Below are 13,842 nucleotides of genomic sequence, written 5' to 3' on the forward strand. Positions count from 1 at the left end.
AATGAGAGCTTGCCCACTCACAAGGGCTCTTTGGAACACACAACCTGTACACATGTAAGGAAATATAAATTTAACTGATTTAAATCAATTGCTGTAATGAAAAGACCCAAAGAACCCAAAACTGCCTTAGTGGTAGAGATCACCTCTGCAAACCAAGAAGCAGGGAAGAAAACCCTCACCTTGCCTGTGTGTCCCTTCAGGTTACTGATGTTTTCTAGGCTGGTCGAGGTGTAGATGTGGATGACGTTCCCATTGACAGCGGCAAATAGGTGACCTCCATTACTAAAGGCACACTACAGGGTTGGAGTAAGAGACATACATGAACCTTGGGCTGAGCATCTAGCAGGCAGTGCCAGCTGCTCAGTGTCTAAAGGGACAACTACATCAGGCTCAATGGAATTGAGAAACAAGTCCATCAGAATGTCCAAGGAGGGCCAACACCGTCTACTAGCTGCATCCACTAGTCCCTAGGCACAACAAAGGGCTTCATGCCTGCAGATCCTCTCACTTGCTCCCCACTCCTGGCCAGGACCTCCTTTTACTTTCTCCCAAGGAACTCTGAGTAGATTATTGTCTCTAATCCATTTGGGGGGGGGGTAGTAAGAGAAGGGGCTGGAAGTTTCCATTAATGACCAGGAGCCAAAGCTGGTCTCTACTCTGGTCCTAGAAGGCCTTATGATGACAGTCATGCCATCAATGAAAGGGGGGGGGGGAGGTAGGTCTGGGTACATTGGACATTAAGAAGGTTCCTCATGGGAGAATATCCAGAAATCAGAGGAGGGAGAAGTTTGGTGGAAAACATCTGGGTGAAGATCAACAGAGACAAACAGAAGTTTATCTTTTGACTTGGGCAAAGGGAAGAAATAAATGATGAAATGGATCATGAACAGGGTGGCCCAGAGCTGAGCTTTATTCATGGAAAGGAAACAATCCTAAGGGGAAAGCTAGTGGAAAGAGAGCTAGGCCTACAGATGGGGAGGTCCTGGGTTCAAATCTGGCCTCAGATACTTCCTGGCTATGTGACCTGGACAAGTCATTTAACCTAGACATTTGCAGTCTTTTTTCTTGGAATCAGTACAAATATTGATTCTAAGACAGAAGGGAAAGGTTTTTTTTAAAAAGATAAAGAAAAACTCATAGCAATCAGAATCAGAGGTTGCCTTGGGCTTTAGGAGAGAGGGAGCTACCTCTTTCATGGGGCCCTTAAGGTTCTAGGTTCTTGAATTCCCCAGGAGGCCTGGCCTTGCTTTCAGCTCTTCTGGAAGTTCTTACCTCTCGGCACCCTCGGATAGGGAATTCTTTGAACGACCGGATGTCATTAATGAGAAGGTTCATGATGCGCAGTTTGTCAGCAAAGCCAACCACAGTGTAGTGTCCAGAGGGGTGAAGAGAGATGGTGTATGCCTCTTCTTGGTATTCCTTATACAGCTCCAGGTTACTGAGGGCAGAATGGGGATCCATCATTCTCTTCCAAAACCCATCAGGTGACTACCCAGTTCCCATCAAATAGGCAGCTCCCTAGCATCAGTTCTTTTAAAGAGTTCTTGTCAAATAAAGGGTTCTAGGCAATCAGCAAGCTTCACCACTCCCACATCCCCTAATAGAACAGAAGCTCCCTGATGGTGGGATACAGTTTTTGCTTCCATATCCCTGGTACACAGCAGTGCCTTGACCTTATTTCTTGGCCTGGACTTGAGATTTCATTGGAGAGGAGAAGTCTCAAGTGTGGACAAGCTTACATCCAATGCCTATTGGCATCTCCTCTGATGGATGGTTTCAGAGATGTCGGGGGATCTGAGGCCCTGAGAAATGAGGGTCACACATAGCTAGCAGGTGCCAGAGGCAGGGTTAAAATGGATTTCTAGCCATTTCTAGCATTTCTAGCCTGGCACTTAGGAAGTGAGTTGGGATAGCCTAAATCATCTAGATAGGATGGCAATGAGGCAAACATCTCACTCTCATCTTTTTCTTTCTTACTTGTTCTCGTAGTTCCAGATGCGCACTGATCGGTCCAGAGAACATGTAGCAATAAGGGGCTTGCGGATACAGATAGCCATCCCAGTGATGGATGCAGAGTGCAGCGGGAATGTGAGATACTCAAAATGAGCAGGCTCCCCCTGGGAAAATCACACAAGGAGTCATCGATGGGGACTTGCCCGGGTACCCTAAGCCCATCCCAATCACTCCAGGCTGGATAGGCTGAGAAACCAGAAGAAATCACATTTTGAGGGAATAATGCTGAGAAAATCAAAGTCCACCTCACAGTCTCCCAGTGCTTTCCTGCTATTAATGACATCATGTAGGCATTGTGTGTGGAGAAATGGACATACAAGGGACACCAGCCCTTATAGGAATGACATATGCTGGATCCTGGGACATCTAAGAATGGCTTCAGGTCTTTTAGATAGAGCACAGACTTTTGTGGTTTCTTTTCTTTTCTATATATATTTATCCCAGTACTTGGTACACCAAAGGTGTTTAATAAGTGCTTATTGACTTAGGACATCTGTAGAGGTGGAAATGGTTTGGACAACTTGACTGTGTAGGAATTACTTAGAAAACTGGTGAGCATGCTTCTTTTTCATAGAGTCCTGGAACTCTGAGCTTCTGAGCTGAGAGTCCTCATCTGTACCCCCTCGTTTTACAGATAGGGAAACTGAGGCCAAGACACACCCAAAGTTGGCCCTTCTTCACTTACCTTGCTGATCTCTGTCAAGGACATAGTGATGCTGTAGAGCTGGCTTTTGTTGGTGCTGACAATCAATGTCTCCTCGGAAGGACTGAAGCACATACAGAGAATCTCCTGTTTGTCAGACTGGCTTGGGTCATTGCTTTGTGGGTCCAGAGGAATCTGCATGGCCACCAAACCCAGAGAGAAGAGCTCACATTTCTAGTGTCTGACATTTTAGATACGCTTCACATGCATTGTCTAATTCTTCCTGAACCTTGAAGACTCTTGTTATTACTTCCATTTTACAGAAGAGAAAATTGAGGCTGAGAGAAGGGAAGCAATTTGCCAAGGGTCTCACAGTTACTAAGTGTCAGAAGCAAGATCTGAAATAGATCTTGACTCCAAGTCCAGTACTCAAACTCACTGTGCCATGGGATAACAGTAGGGACCAGCTTCTCTGCAGAGCCAATAAATTATTTCCTTTGACTCTTCTCACTGATCATTTTAATTTTAATATCTTTAGCTCGACCCAGTCAGGCTTGGAGAGGGGGAAGGAAAACTTAGAAATCCTCAACTTCTCCACTCTGAATAGCATTTATCAGAGAATAGGTGTTTGGTTATTATTGGTTTAAGATGAAGCTTTTCCATTTCCTGGTAGGATTTTCTGATGAATCACTTTCTTTTTAAACCCTTAACTTTTATCTTGGACTCTTAGATACAAAGAATTGGTTCCAAGGCAGAAGAGAAGGTAAAGACTCCTTTTTTGAAACTTCTGTTCATTCTCTGTGTAGTTCTGCCCTCTATAGCTATGCCAAGTCAAGCTGATCTCTCCTCCAAATGACAGACTTTCCAATACTTAAGAGAGCTGCCATATCGTCCCAAAGTTTTCTGTTCTCTGGATTCCATCCCCATACCTTTAAAGCTGTTCTTGGGAATCATGGCCTTTAGGCCCTTTTCTGAGTCACCTAGCTACCCTGACAAATCATTGCACAAGAAGGCCCAGGGAGCTAAGCTGAGCATAAGCTGCCCAGGACAGACACACTGAGGGTCCAGGGGACAATAGATGAGTGAGGAAATCATGAGAAGAGAAAGACTTCGTGGGACTCAGAGCACTGGAGGCAGGTTACCTTGGCGACCTTTCCTGCTCACGTGTGCCCCTTCTTCCCACTGAGGCCACATGTATTCCATGGGAGAGTGTGCTCTCAGTTTGGGGAATAGGATGGTTTTCTTACTACTGTTCATATCACACTATTTCAGTAAATGCTTATTTTGCCAACTGTCTGACCCATAAAGGGTGGATTCTATTATAGCCCCTTCGTTTTATATTCAAGGACACTGAATGATGCCCCAAAGCCTGGGGGTTCACTTCCAAACTCATGGGATTTAAACCTATCATGTGACCACATTCAATTTATTCAGACTTGTCACTCATAACCCAGCATGGACCTGACGCCTGTGTCCATCCAGGCTTTCATTGATCCAACAATCTGTCCTCTCCCTCAACTATATATCAAGAAAATTCACAGAATCACAAAACTTCAGAGTTGGAAATCCAGGTCATCCCTGAATAAGAATCTTCTTTTCTTGACAAAAGGCCATCTGGTCATTTTGGAAGCCCTCAAGATGGAATGCCTTCTTTGAGGAACAGCATGGAGGCCAATCACTGGATCATAGACTATATGAAGGGGAAGAAGATTTACATCTTATTGAAGACTAGACAAGTGGAGGGAGGGAATGGCTATAAAAGGTCTCTGAATGCCATGCAGAGGATTTTATATTTGATCTAGATGTGATAAGAGAGCCACTGGAGTTTACTAAGTAGGGGAGGAAGTGATATAACTAAATCTGCACTTTAAGGAGATCACTTTGACAGCTAAGTGAAGATAGTCTGGAATGGGGAGAAACTTGAGACAGGCAGACCCAGTAGTAGCTAGTTGGGAGTGTGATAAGGGCTTACTCCAGGGGTGGGGCAGTCTAAACAAAGATAATCTGTGGACATTCTAATATGGAGAGTACAGTACAGTACAGTGGTAGTCTCTCGGTGATCAAGAATGACTATTGTCTTTGTGCATTTTCATCTATGGTGTACCCTCATGTGGCTTTGGAGTCCAAAGGCTGAGGCGCAGAGTTTGTGGCACATGGGGCATGGGACGCCAGTTGTTACAGGAGGTGCGGTTGTGGCCTGGTGTCGGCGTTCACGCACAGCGGCAAGACGTCGATGTCGCTCATCTTCAAAGGTGGTGGTAGCGGCATGGTGAATGTGGGCTCGCCAGCTGCTTCTGTCAGAGGCAGCGAGTTCTAGTTGCTTTGGTGTCATGCCAGCCCACTTCAAGTTGGACTTTAGCTGATCCTTGAATCTTCTCTTTGGTCGGCCTTAGAGAGTGTGTCCCCTCTAAACCCTATCATTATCTGGGGTCATATAAGGAGTCTAATCAACAGAAGGCGTGGGAGGGAGTGTCTTGTGATGTCTTCCTTATCTTATAGGAAGAAAATGGCAAAGTTGGGCACAGAAATAATTCTCTCAAGAAAGAAATAGGAGAGAAAGGGAAGAAGGGAGATGGAGGAAATTAAAGGGAGGCTACATTATGGGAGAGATTTAATGTTCAAAGCAAAACAAACTTTAAGAATGTACAAAAATGTCACTCTTTTTGTGGTCACAATGAATTGGAATCTGAGGCGATGCCTATCAACTGGGAAATGATTAAACAAATTCTCATATATGGAATGGAATATTCTTGTCTTGTAAGAAGAGATTGAAGAAATGGTTTTAGAGAAACTTGGGAAGACTTGTATGAACTGATGAAGTGAAGTGAGCAGAATGAGAACAATTTATACAGAGACAAAACAGTAAAGCCAAAGGCTGAGTAACTTAGTATAAGAACCAACAACAATTCCAAGAGTCCCAAGAAAGGTGAAAGACTTAAAATGTAAGATAAGCCATATAATGAGATAATATGGAAATCTGTTTTGCTTGGCTATACATATTTGAAACTGAGGTTTTCCTTTTTTTTTTTAATCAAGGAGGGACTACATGGGTGGGAGGGAAAGGAAGATTTTTGCTGATTTAAAAAAAAATATTTTAAAAAAGGGGAAAAAACCCTCTAACTGGGAGATTCCAATGTATCTTTTCTCACCTTCCAAACTATTTTCATGCCATCTGCCTAAACAAAGCCAATAAAAAGACAAATAAGAATTTAAGGATATAAATAGAACTTTGGAATGAGAACAGAAAGAAGCTTACATATTGTTTTTGTTGTTCATGGCCTCTTTCCAAAAATTGACAGTGGGGCATAAATAAATAAATAAATGCAGAAAAGCAAAAATATTAACTATATCATTTACTGACTATGAAATAATAAAATTTATATTCAGTAAGGGATCTCTGAAGAAAGAATAAAAAGTAATTGGAGTATACATCTTAAAGAATTAAAGAATGGAAAACAAATCACAGGTATAATAGAAAATTTTATGAATGAAAATGAAAAAAATAAGACATATACTAAGAGGTATGGGATGCAGCTAAAGAAATTTTTAGAGGAAAAATTGTAAGTTTAAACCCTTTCATCAATAAATGAGAAAAAGGACAACTTAATACTTTTGAGCATATAGCTAAAAATACCTCAAAAACTAGGAAAACAAATCGAAACCCTCCAATAACAAAAAAAAATCTTAAAATTGAGGAAGATTAAATTAATAAGTTAAAAAGAAAGGACTTCGTTGAGTAGATAAATATTTCTTGAAATAGTTTTTCTTGGGGAAAACTAATAAAATAGCTAGTTTAACTTTTTAAAAGATAGGAAAAGCAAAGTGTTCATATCAAAAATAAAAAAGAGAATTCACAACTACTTAAGTGTTAATGTGGGGCAGGACTGAGTCCTGGTAAGGAATGAAGAAAATAATAGAGGAATAACAAAGGTGGAAATTATAGGGACCTTGCCTTTAAGTAAGGGCAAGGGAAAAGATAAGAATCAAAATAATAACAGACACAGTGTGAAGTTGGAAGGGTTTTTGCCCACTGATGGTGGACAAAATATGGCTTACTGCAGGCAGCTAAGGATTTTTAAAGGTACAGATTACAAAGAATGAAGTCATATCATTGAGATGGGTCCTTGGCGATGGGCTCAGACAGTCCTTGGGAAAGTGCAACAAGGATGATAGATATGACACCTAGCGCAAGATAAGGATTCCAGAGTGAGAGAATATTTTCAAGAAATGCAGATAGGCACTTGGGATAAGATTATGACTCAAACACCATCCAAGGTTCATGGAACAGATAGCAACAGCATGTCTTTGCCAGCAACAGATATGTATTACTATGAGAGGCCTAAAGAAGGGGAGGGAGAGGGCACTTGGGCTCGCTCTCAGACAGACTCTGAGTTTCGATCTTTTGACAGAGGGCGCTCAGATCTCTATCTAGATGAGCTCCAAGTTCTCAACCTCTGACACTTAAGAAAATTATGAAGGAAACTATCAGAAGCTATTTTGCTTAAGTCTAACATGCCAATGAAATTGATAACTCAGATGAAATGGATGAATATTTGCAAAAAATATATAGAATCCCCTGATTAACAGAAGTAGGTTATTTAAGAAAGTTATTTAAATAACTAATATCAGAAGAAGAAATTGAATAAGCTATAAATTAATTCCTGAAGGAAAAAAAACTCTGGGACTATCAAAAATTTAAAGAACAATGAATTTTAATATTACCTAAGCTGTTCACCAAAATAGGAAAATAAAGGAATCTTCCAAGTGCCTTCTATGATACAAATAGGATCCTGATACCTAAATCATGGAGAGACAAAGCAGAAAAAGAAAAGTATAGACCAATATTCCTAATGAATATTGTTATAAAAAATTTAAATAAAATACTAGCAAAGAGACTAAAATATCATATTAAAAATATTATATACACTGACCAGATTAAATTTTTACCAGAAATGCAGGTTCAGTTCAATAAAAGGAAAATTTATCATAACTATAATCGATCATATGAATAAGAAAAATAACATTATATACATAGATGTTGAAAAGATTTTGACAAAATCCAAAACCTATTTCTGTCAAAAACATTTGAAAGCATGAGAATACATGGACTTTTCCTTAACATGGAAAGAGGCACATATCTAAAATCAAGAACAAATATATGTAATAAAGATTAGAAGACTTTCCACAAAGAACAGAGGTAAAGCAAGGGTGAATGCTTATTACTATCACTACGATTTGATAGAAATCTAGAAGTGCTCAATCTAGTAATAAGAGAAGAGAAATAAACCAAAGGCATAAACATAGGCAAAGAAGAAATTGAATTACTATTTTCTACAAATGACATGATGGTGTATGTAGAGAAATCTATAAAGAGTCAAGTAAAGGGACAGCTAGGTGGCTCAGTGTGTGGAGAGGCAGGCTGGAGTCAAGAGGTCCTGGGTTCAAATCTAGCCTCAGATACTTCTTAGCTGTGTGACCCTGGGCAAGTCATTTAATCTTGATTGCCTAGTCATTACTGCTCTTCTGCCTTAGAATCAACATTATTATTGTTATATATTAGTAGACAGAAGACAAGGGATTTAGAAAAAAGTCAACTAAAAATGAACTGAAAGAACTAATACATTCAGCACAACTGCAAAATATAAAACAAATCACCAGAATTTCTGTATATTACCAAAAACCTAGTAGGAAGAGATAGAAATTTCATAAAAAATAATGACAGAAATAAAATATCTGGGAATGTATTTACCAAGACACACAGGAACTAAATGAATATAATTTCAAAACAATCTCTATAGAAATACAGACCAAAAATAATTAGAAAAATATTAATTGCTCAAGACTAGGTTAAGCTAATATAATAAAATTACTAACAAAGAACTTATTCAATGTCATGCTAATCAAAGAGCCAAAGTACTATTTTTTTTTTAATGGCTAGAAAAATAATAATTAAATTGATCTGGAGGAACAAAAGGTCAGGAATCTAAAGGGAAAGAAAGGAAAAAAAAAGGTGGGAAAGAAGAAGGCCTACTTGTACCAGGATCTCCAGCTAGATTATAAGGCAGTAATAATCAAAATTACTTGGTCCTGGTTAAAAAATAGATATGAGTGGAAGAAATTATATATACAACACACAGAAGGGTATAAACACAGTCTGAGAAATGCAAAGACCCTAGGAGTTAGGATAAGGACTTAATAGTTAACAAAAGCAGGGGGCAGCTGGGTGGCTCAGTGAATTGAAAGCCAGGCCTGGAGACAGGAAGTCCTGGGTTTAAATCTGGTTAGACACTTCCTAGCTATGTGACCCTGGTCAAGTCATTTAACCCCCATTGCCTAGCCCTTACAAATCTTCTGCCTTGGAACCAATACACAGTATTGATTCTGGCGCATGGTAAGGGTTAAAAAAAGAAAGCTAACAAAAGCAATTGGAAAAACTACAAAAATAAAATCTGGCAGAAACTTCTATTAAGATAAATTCCAAATACATGCATTAGATATAGAGGTGATATTATAAACAACTTAGAGGAACAAAGGAGAAATTAATTGCCTTTCTTTTTAAAAACAACAACCACCTCACCTTCTTTCTTAGTATCCATTCTAAGCCACAAGAGTGGCAAGGCCTAGGCAATTGGAGTTAAGTGACTTGCCCAGGGTCACATAGTTAATTACTGTCTGAAGCCACATTTGAACCCAGGTCCTTCTAAACTCCAGGCCTGGTTCTCTATCCATTGTGCTACTCAGCTGCCCCTTTAATTACCTATCATATCCATGGATAAGAGAAGAGAAGAGCTCATTACCAAAAACTGGATATTGTATCACAAAAGAAAAAGTGGGCAATTTTGATTATATAAAATTTAAAGAATTAAAATAAAATAAAATTTAAAGAAATTTAAATAAACATGTATATATGTAATATAATTAGAAGGAAAAATATCTGTAGCAAGTTTCTCTGATCCAAGATATAGATGGTACTGATTAAAATTTATAAGAAAAACATCATTCCCCACATGATAAATGCTATAAATCACTAATAAGAAAAATACAGATTAAAGAAACTGAAGTTCTACTTCACATTTATCAGATTTGCAAAGCTGACAGAAGGATATGACTAATGATGGAGAGAATGTGAGAAAACAGGTAGACATACACTATTAGGAAAGATGTGAATTGGTCCAGCCTTTCTGGAATGTAATTTGGAACTATGCACCCAAAGTCACTAAACTGTGCATACCCTTTGACCATGTGAAACCACTACTAAGCATATACCCCAAAGAGATCAGAGAACAGAGAAAAAGGACCCATGTGTGTGAAAATTATATGTTTAGGGCAGCTCTTTTTGTGGTGGTAAAAAACTGGAAACCAAGGGATTATCTACTTATTGGGCAATAGCTAAAGAAATTATGGTATACGAATTGAAATGAAATATATAAATGATAAATGGTTTTGGAGAAACCTAGAAATAATTTGGAAAACTCATGCAGAGTCAACTGAGAAGAACCATGAGGACAAATTATACAAAAACAATAGATTTTGAGATTTGAGAATTCTGATGAGCACAATGATCAACCATGACTCTAGAGGCCTCATGAAGAAGTGTGCTCCTACTTCTTACAAGAGCGGTGATCAACTCAAAGAGTCTGAAGAAAGCATACATTTTGGATATAGCCAGTGAGGGAATTTGTTCCTTTTTATTTTCCAATGGAGAAAGCAAAGGTAGGGGTAGATACAAAAAGGGAAGTAATACTTTAAAAAAAGAAAAGGAAAGAAAAATAGTTATTGAGGAACCTTTTTTTTTTTTAAATCAGAGAAGGGAAAAGAAGATAGGCTAGAGAGCATCAAGTAAGATGGCATTGAAACCTAGATCCTCTGGACCTCAGCACCTTTCAGGCCATTAGATTGAGTTATAGAGCACATGGCAGCTTTGGAGAGAGTGGTTCAATCAAATGATGATATTCATAATAGGGAAACCACAAAAGAAATGAAGGCAGGGCAGGTAAGGAGATGGTGCTGTCCCACCTTGGCTCTCCCAGAGCATTTTCCCAGTGTGAATTTCAAAACTACTCAACCCTATTCAGACCATTCTTTAGAAGATGGGATTTAGCTATTTCCTGATCAATAACAATACAGATATTTGGAATAACAGAATCAGGTCTTGGAAACTACATTCTCCACCCTACTCAGGGTAACAAGATTAGGAAGGGCTGCAGCAAAACTCAAGATTTAATTATTTGAGAATATGGCCTTCAACAGACATGTGCAAAAAAGGACAGACCTCTGGGCGGTCCTGGGTTAAGCTAGAGCCACCATTGGCACATGTGAGATGCAGGAAATGAGGTAGGGAACAGCCTCTGGAGTTCTGGGGATTTCCTGTGAGGAGGGGAGAGTCAGTGGGAGGCTGGAGCTTGGAGTTAGAGGAGCCGGAGGACTGTTTTTCTCCAGTTTGGTCATGTGAGTGATAAGGACTGATATCTTTCCTTGCCTTGGCTAATCCAGGGCCTTGGGCCTGCTTTGGCTCAGCCTGAGCAGAGTGGGTATTTAAACCCCCTTTCCTTCTCTCCCTTTTCCTTCTCTCTCTCTCCCTCTAATACTTTCTTCTTCCTATTTTGTAATTAAAACACCATAAAAAAAGTTGGCAGCTGACTTGAGTGTTTCATTTAGGAATTACATAGCTGAATTCCTTGGCGATTAATACATATATCAGTCTTTTAAAGTGATTTCAATATCACACAGGTACAAGGATGCTACATCGAGTATTGTGTTCTCCTCCTCTGGATGATGCCTCTCACTTTCCACCCTACCAACTTTCTTGTTCTTTCAAAATCTTGGGGTTTCTTCTAGATCAGGCTTCTGGCACAGGTTTGGGCTGTTTGTCTCCTAGCACAGAGGCCTCTCATTCATTATTCATTTAGTACCTGTTTTTGTTTTAACTTCTTATGTGATAGCATTTATCTTCCAGTGGTGAGTAAGCTGTATGAAAGCAAAGACTGCACCCAGCACATAGTAGGCACTTAATACTCTTTGTGTTGAAGGTTCTTCCTCCAGTGGCATACCCTTTCTTGTAGGACCTAGCTTGGTAGAAGCTTCCATATGGGCCTTCAAGAACCCAGGAGGACTTTGGAAAGATGCAGGAGTATCTGTCCTCAATAGCCCTCCTTGTACCTTTTCCTTTGGGAGACTCCAGGACCTTTCCAACAAGATCTGTCTTCAGGTCAGTCTGGTCTTTTAGACCTCTTCCTTTTCTGCTCCTTCTATCTTCTGGCCTTCACAAAGAACTAGCTTCCCTTATAGCTGATAACACCATATCCCTAGCCACCCTTTTTTGGACCATTTGCACCTCTCACACCCATGATGCAATGATCATGGAGGGAGTCACACCACTCCTTGGTCCCCAGAATCACTTCTAGGTATTCCTTCTACTGTAGTCCCTTAGCTATTTATCTCCTTGGAGGTTTCCTGAATCTAAATCTAACTCCTAATCCATATCCAGGGGGCTGTCCTCCTTACTTTCCCAAGGAATCCTGAAGAAGACAGACAGGGGAGCTCTTGCTATGCTTTCAGCCCCCTTCCTTACCCGAATCTCTCGACTCTCCCGGTAGGAATCTTTCTCTTCCATCTTCTCAAAGAGCAGGACTCTCCCTAGCCCAGCAGAGCAGGCAAAGCCCTTCGAATAGGGAGCAATGGCAGACACCTGGGGCAACAGATTCTGGCTCTGACCCTTTTCCAAAAAGAGGTGCTCATTGGACATATCGGGAGAACTTGGTACTGGGAATTCAATGAGGCTGCAAAAGGAAAATACCACATTACATGAATCCACAGGAGCCTCCAAAAAAAAGGGTGGGGGTGAGGGGGCTCAAGCTACTTGTGGTGAGAAGAAACCCAATGGCTGCTGGACAGGATGCTCACTTTAAGGCCTGCATCTCTCTTCCCAAGATTAAGCCAGACAGATGCTCTGAAGTACCAGTGACCCAGAACAAAACACGTGTCTCAGGACACCAGGCATAAAGGATGCTTAAAACAAAGAAGAAGGGTGTAGCAGTCCAGGCATGTAATTAATCTTTTTTTTTTTAAACCCTTACCTACTGTCTTAGAGTCAATATTGACTCTAAGACAGAAGAGTGGTAAGGGCTAGACAGTGGGGGTCAAGTGACTTGCTCAGTCACACAGCTAGGAAGTGGCTGAGGCTGGATTTGAACCTAGGACCTCCGGTCTCTAGGCCTGGTTCTCAATCCACTGAGCTACCCAGCTGCCCCCCATGTAATTAATCTTGAAAATATTTTAGGGTTACTCAAAAGCTGACTCTAAAGAACAATTTGCTCAGTAACCTTGAGTTCAGTTAAGACCTTAACCTATTCAAATTCCTAACCCATCCACCAGATATCTCATTATCTTTGTTTGGCCAATAACAATCAATTAACATTTGTATCAGACAGGCTTAGATGCCTTAGGCCAAAGGAATTCCAGATCTAGCTATACCTATTTTAGGATCCAGCAGGATAACCTTGTAATGTTAATAGATCCAACCATCCTTAGATTATTGTTCTCTCTTCCTCCTTTCCTTTTTGTATCCCCCAAATAAAAATAAGCATGTCAGGCTAAGGGCTAAGAGTCAAGTTCTTTTTCACCAGAGCCAACTCTGTGAGGCTGGCAGCCTTATGGTTATGCTGGAACTCTTACGTGTGTCTCTCTTCTATCTGTCTTCTCTTCTTTAAACTTTAACCCATCCCCCATATTCACCCAGGCCCCAGTCCCCCTTTTCTTGTGTTCTATCTATGAGGGACTTTAGGGAAGTCAGTGGTCAGCTTCAAAGGGAGTCCGCTCATCATTTTGTCCCCCTGGCCTCATCCAAGGCCCTCTTGGTCTCTGGTAGGGAGATCCGAAGAGTCTGGGTCCCTTGTTCCAAGTGAGAGGCTAGGGGGAGAGAGGAAGCACAGGAGTGATGAGCCACAAGGGAGGGCTCAGGAGCTGCAGTGGGAGCAGCTGTTGCTCAAAAGAGATGGATCAGAGCAGGAAGGTGAACGAGCTGTTTGTGGTCTCCACCAGAACAAGAAAACAGCTAACAACACAACAGGAGGCGCACTCACCTGCCTAGGCCAAGCAGTCCTGTTTGGAGGCCTCTGGATACCTGTTGGGCTTTGCCTACTCCACCAGCTTAGGAAAATGAGTTGTCCATACATGGAACAAAGAAC

At 40.6% G+C, this 13,842-nt stretch overlaps 1 protein-coding gene across 1 annotated transcript in view; it reads right to left on the reverse strand.

Annotated features, from left to right (window-relative positions):
* Positions 1-13,842, reverse strand: part of CFAP57 (cilia and flagella associated protein 57) — a 62,276-nt gene that overhangs the window by 36,214 nt on the left and 12,220 nt on the right. Inside the window, exons 5-9 of the mRNA XM_007480300.3 lie at positions 12,228-12,435; positions 2,699-2,851; positions 1,978-2,117; positions 1,273-1,438; positions 180-293 (exon numbers count right to left, since the gene is read on the reverse strand). Of these exons, the coding sequence (XP_007480362.2) occupies positions 180-293; positions 1,273-1,438; positions 1,978-2,117; positions 2,699-2,851; positions 12,228-12,435 (781 nt within the window). The remainder of the gene's footprint in view (positions 1-179; positions 294-1,272; positions 1,439-1,977; positions 2,118-2,698; positions 2,852-12,227; positions 12,436-13,842) is intronic.

This window comes from Monodelphis domestica, chromosome 2 (genome assembly GCF_027887165.1).
Source record: "Monodelphis domestica isolate mMonDom1 chromosome 2, mMonDom1.pri, whole genome shotgun sequence".
NCBI lineage: Eukaryota > Metazoa > Chordata > Mammalia > Didelphimorphia > Didelphidae > Monodelphis > Monodelphis domestica.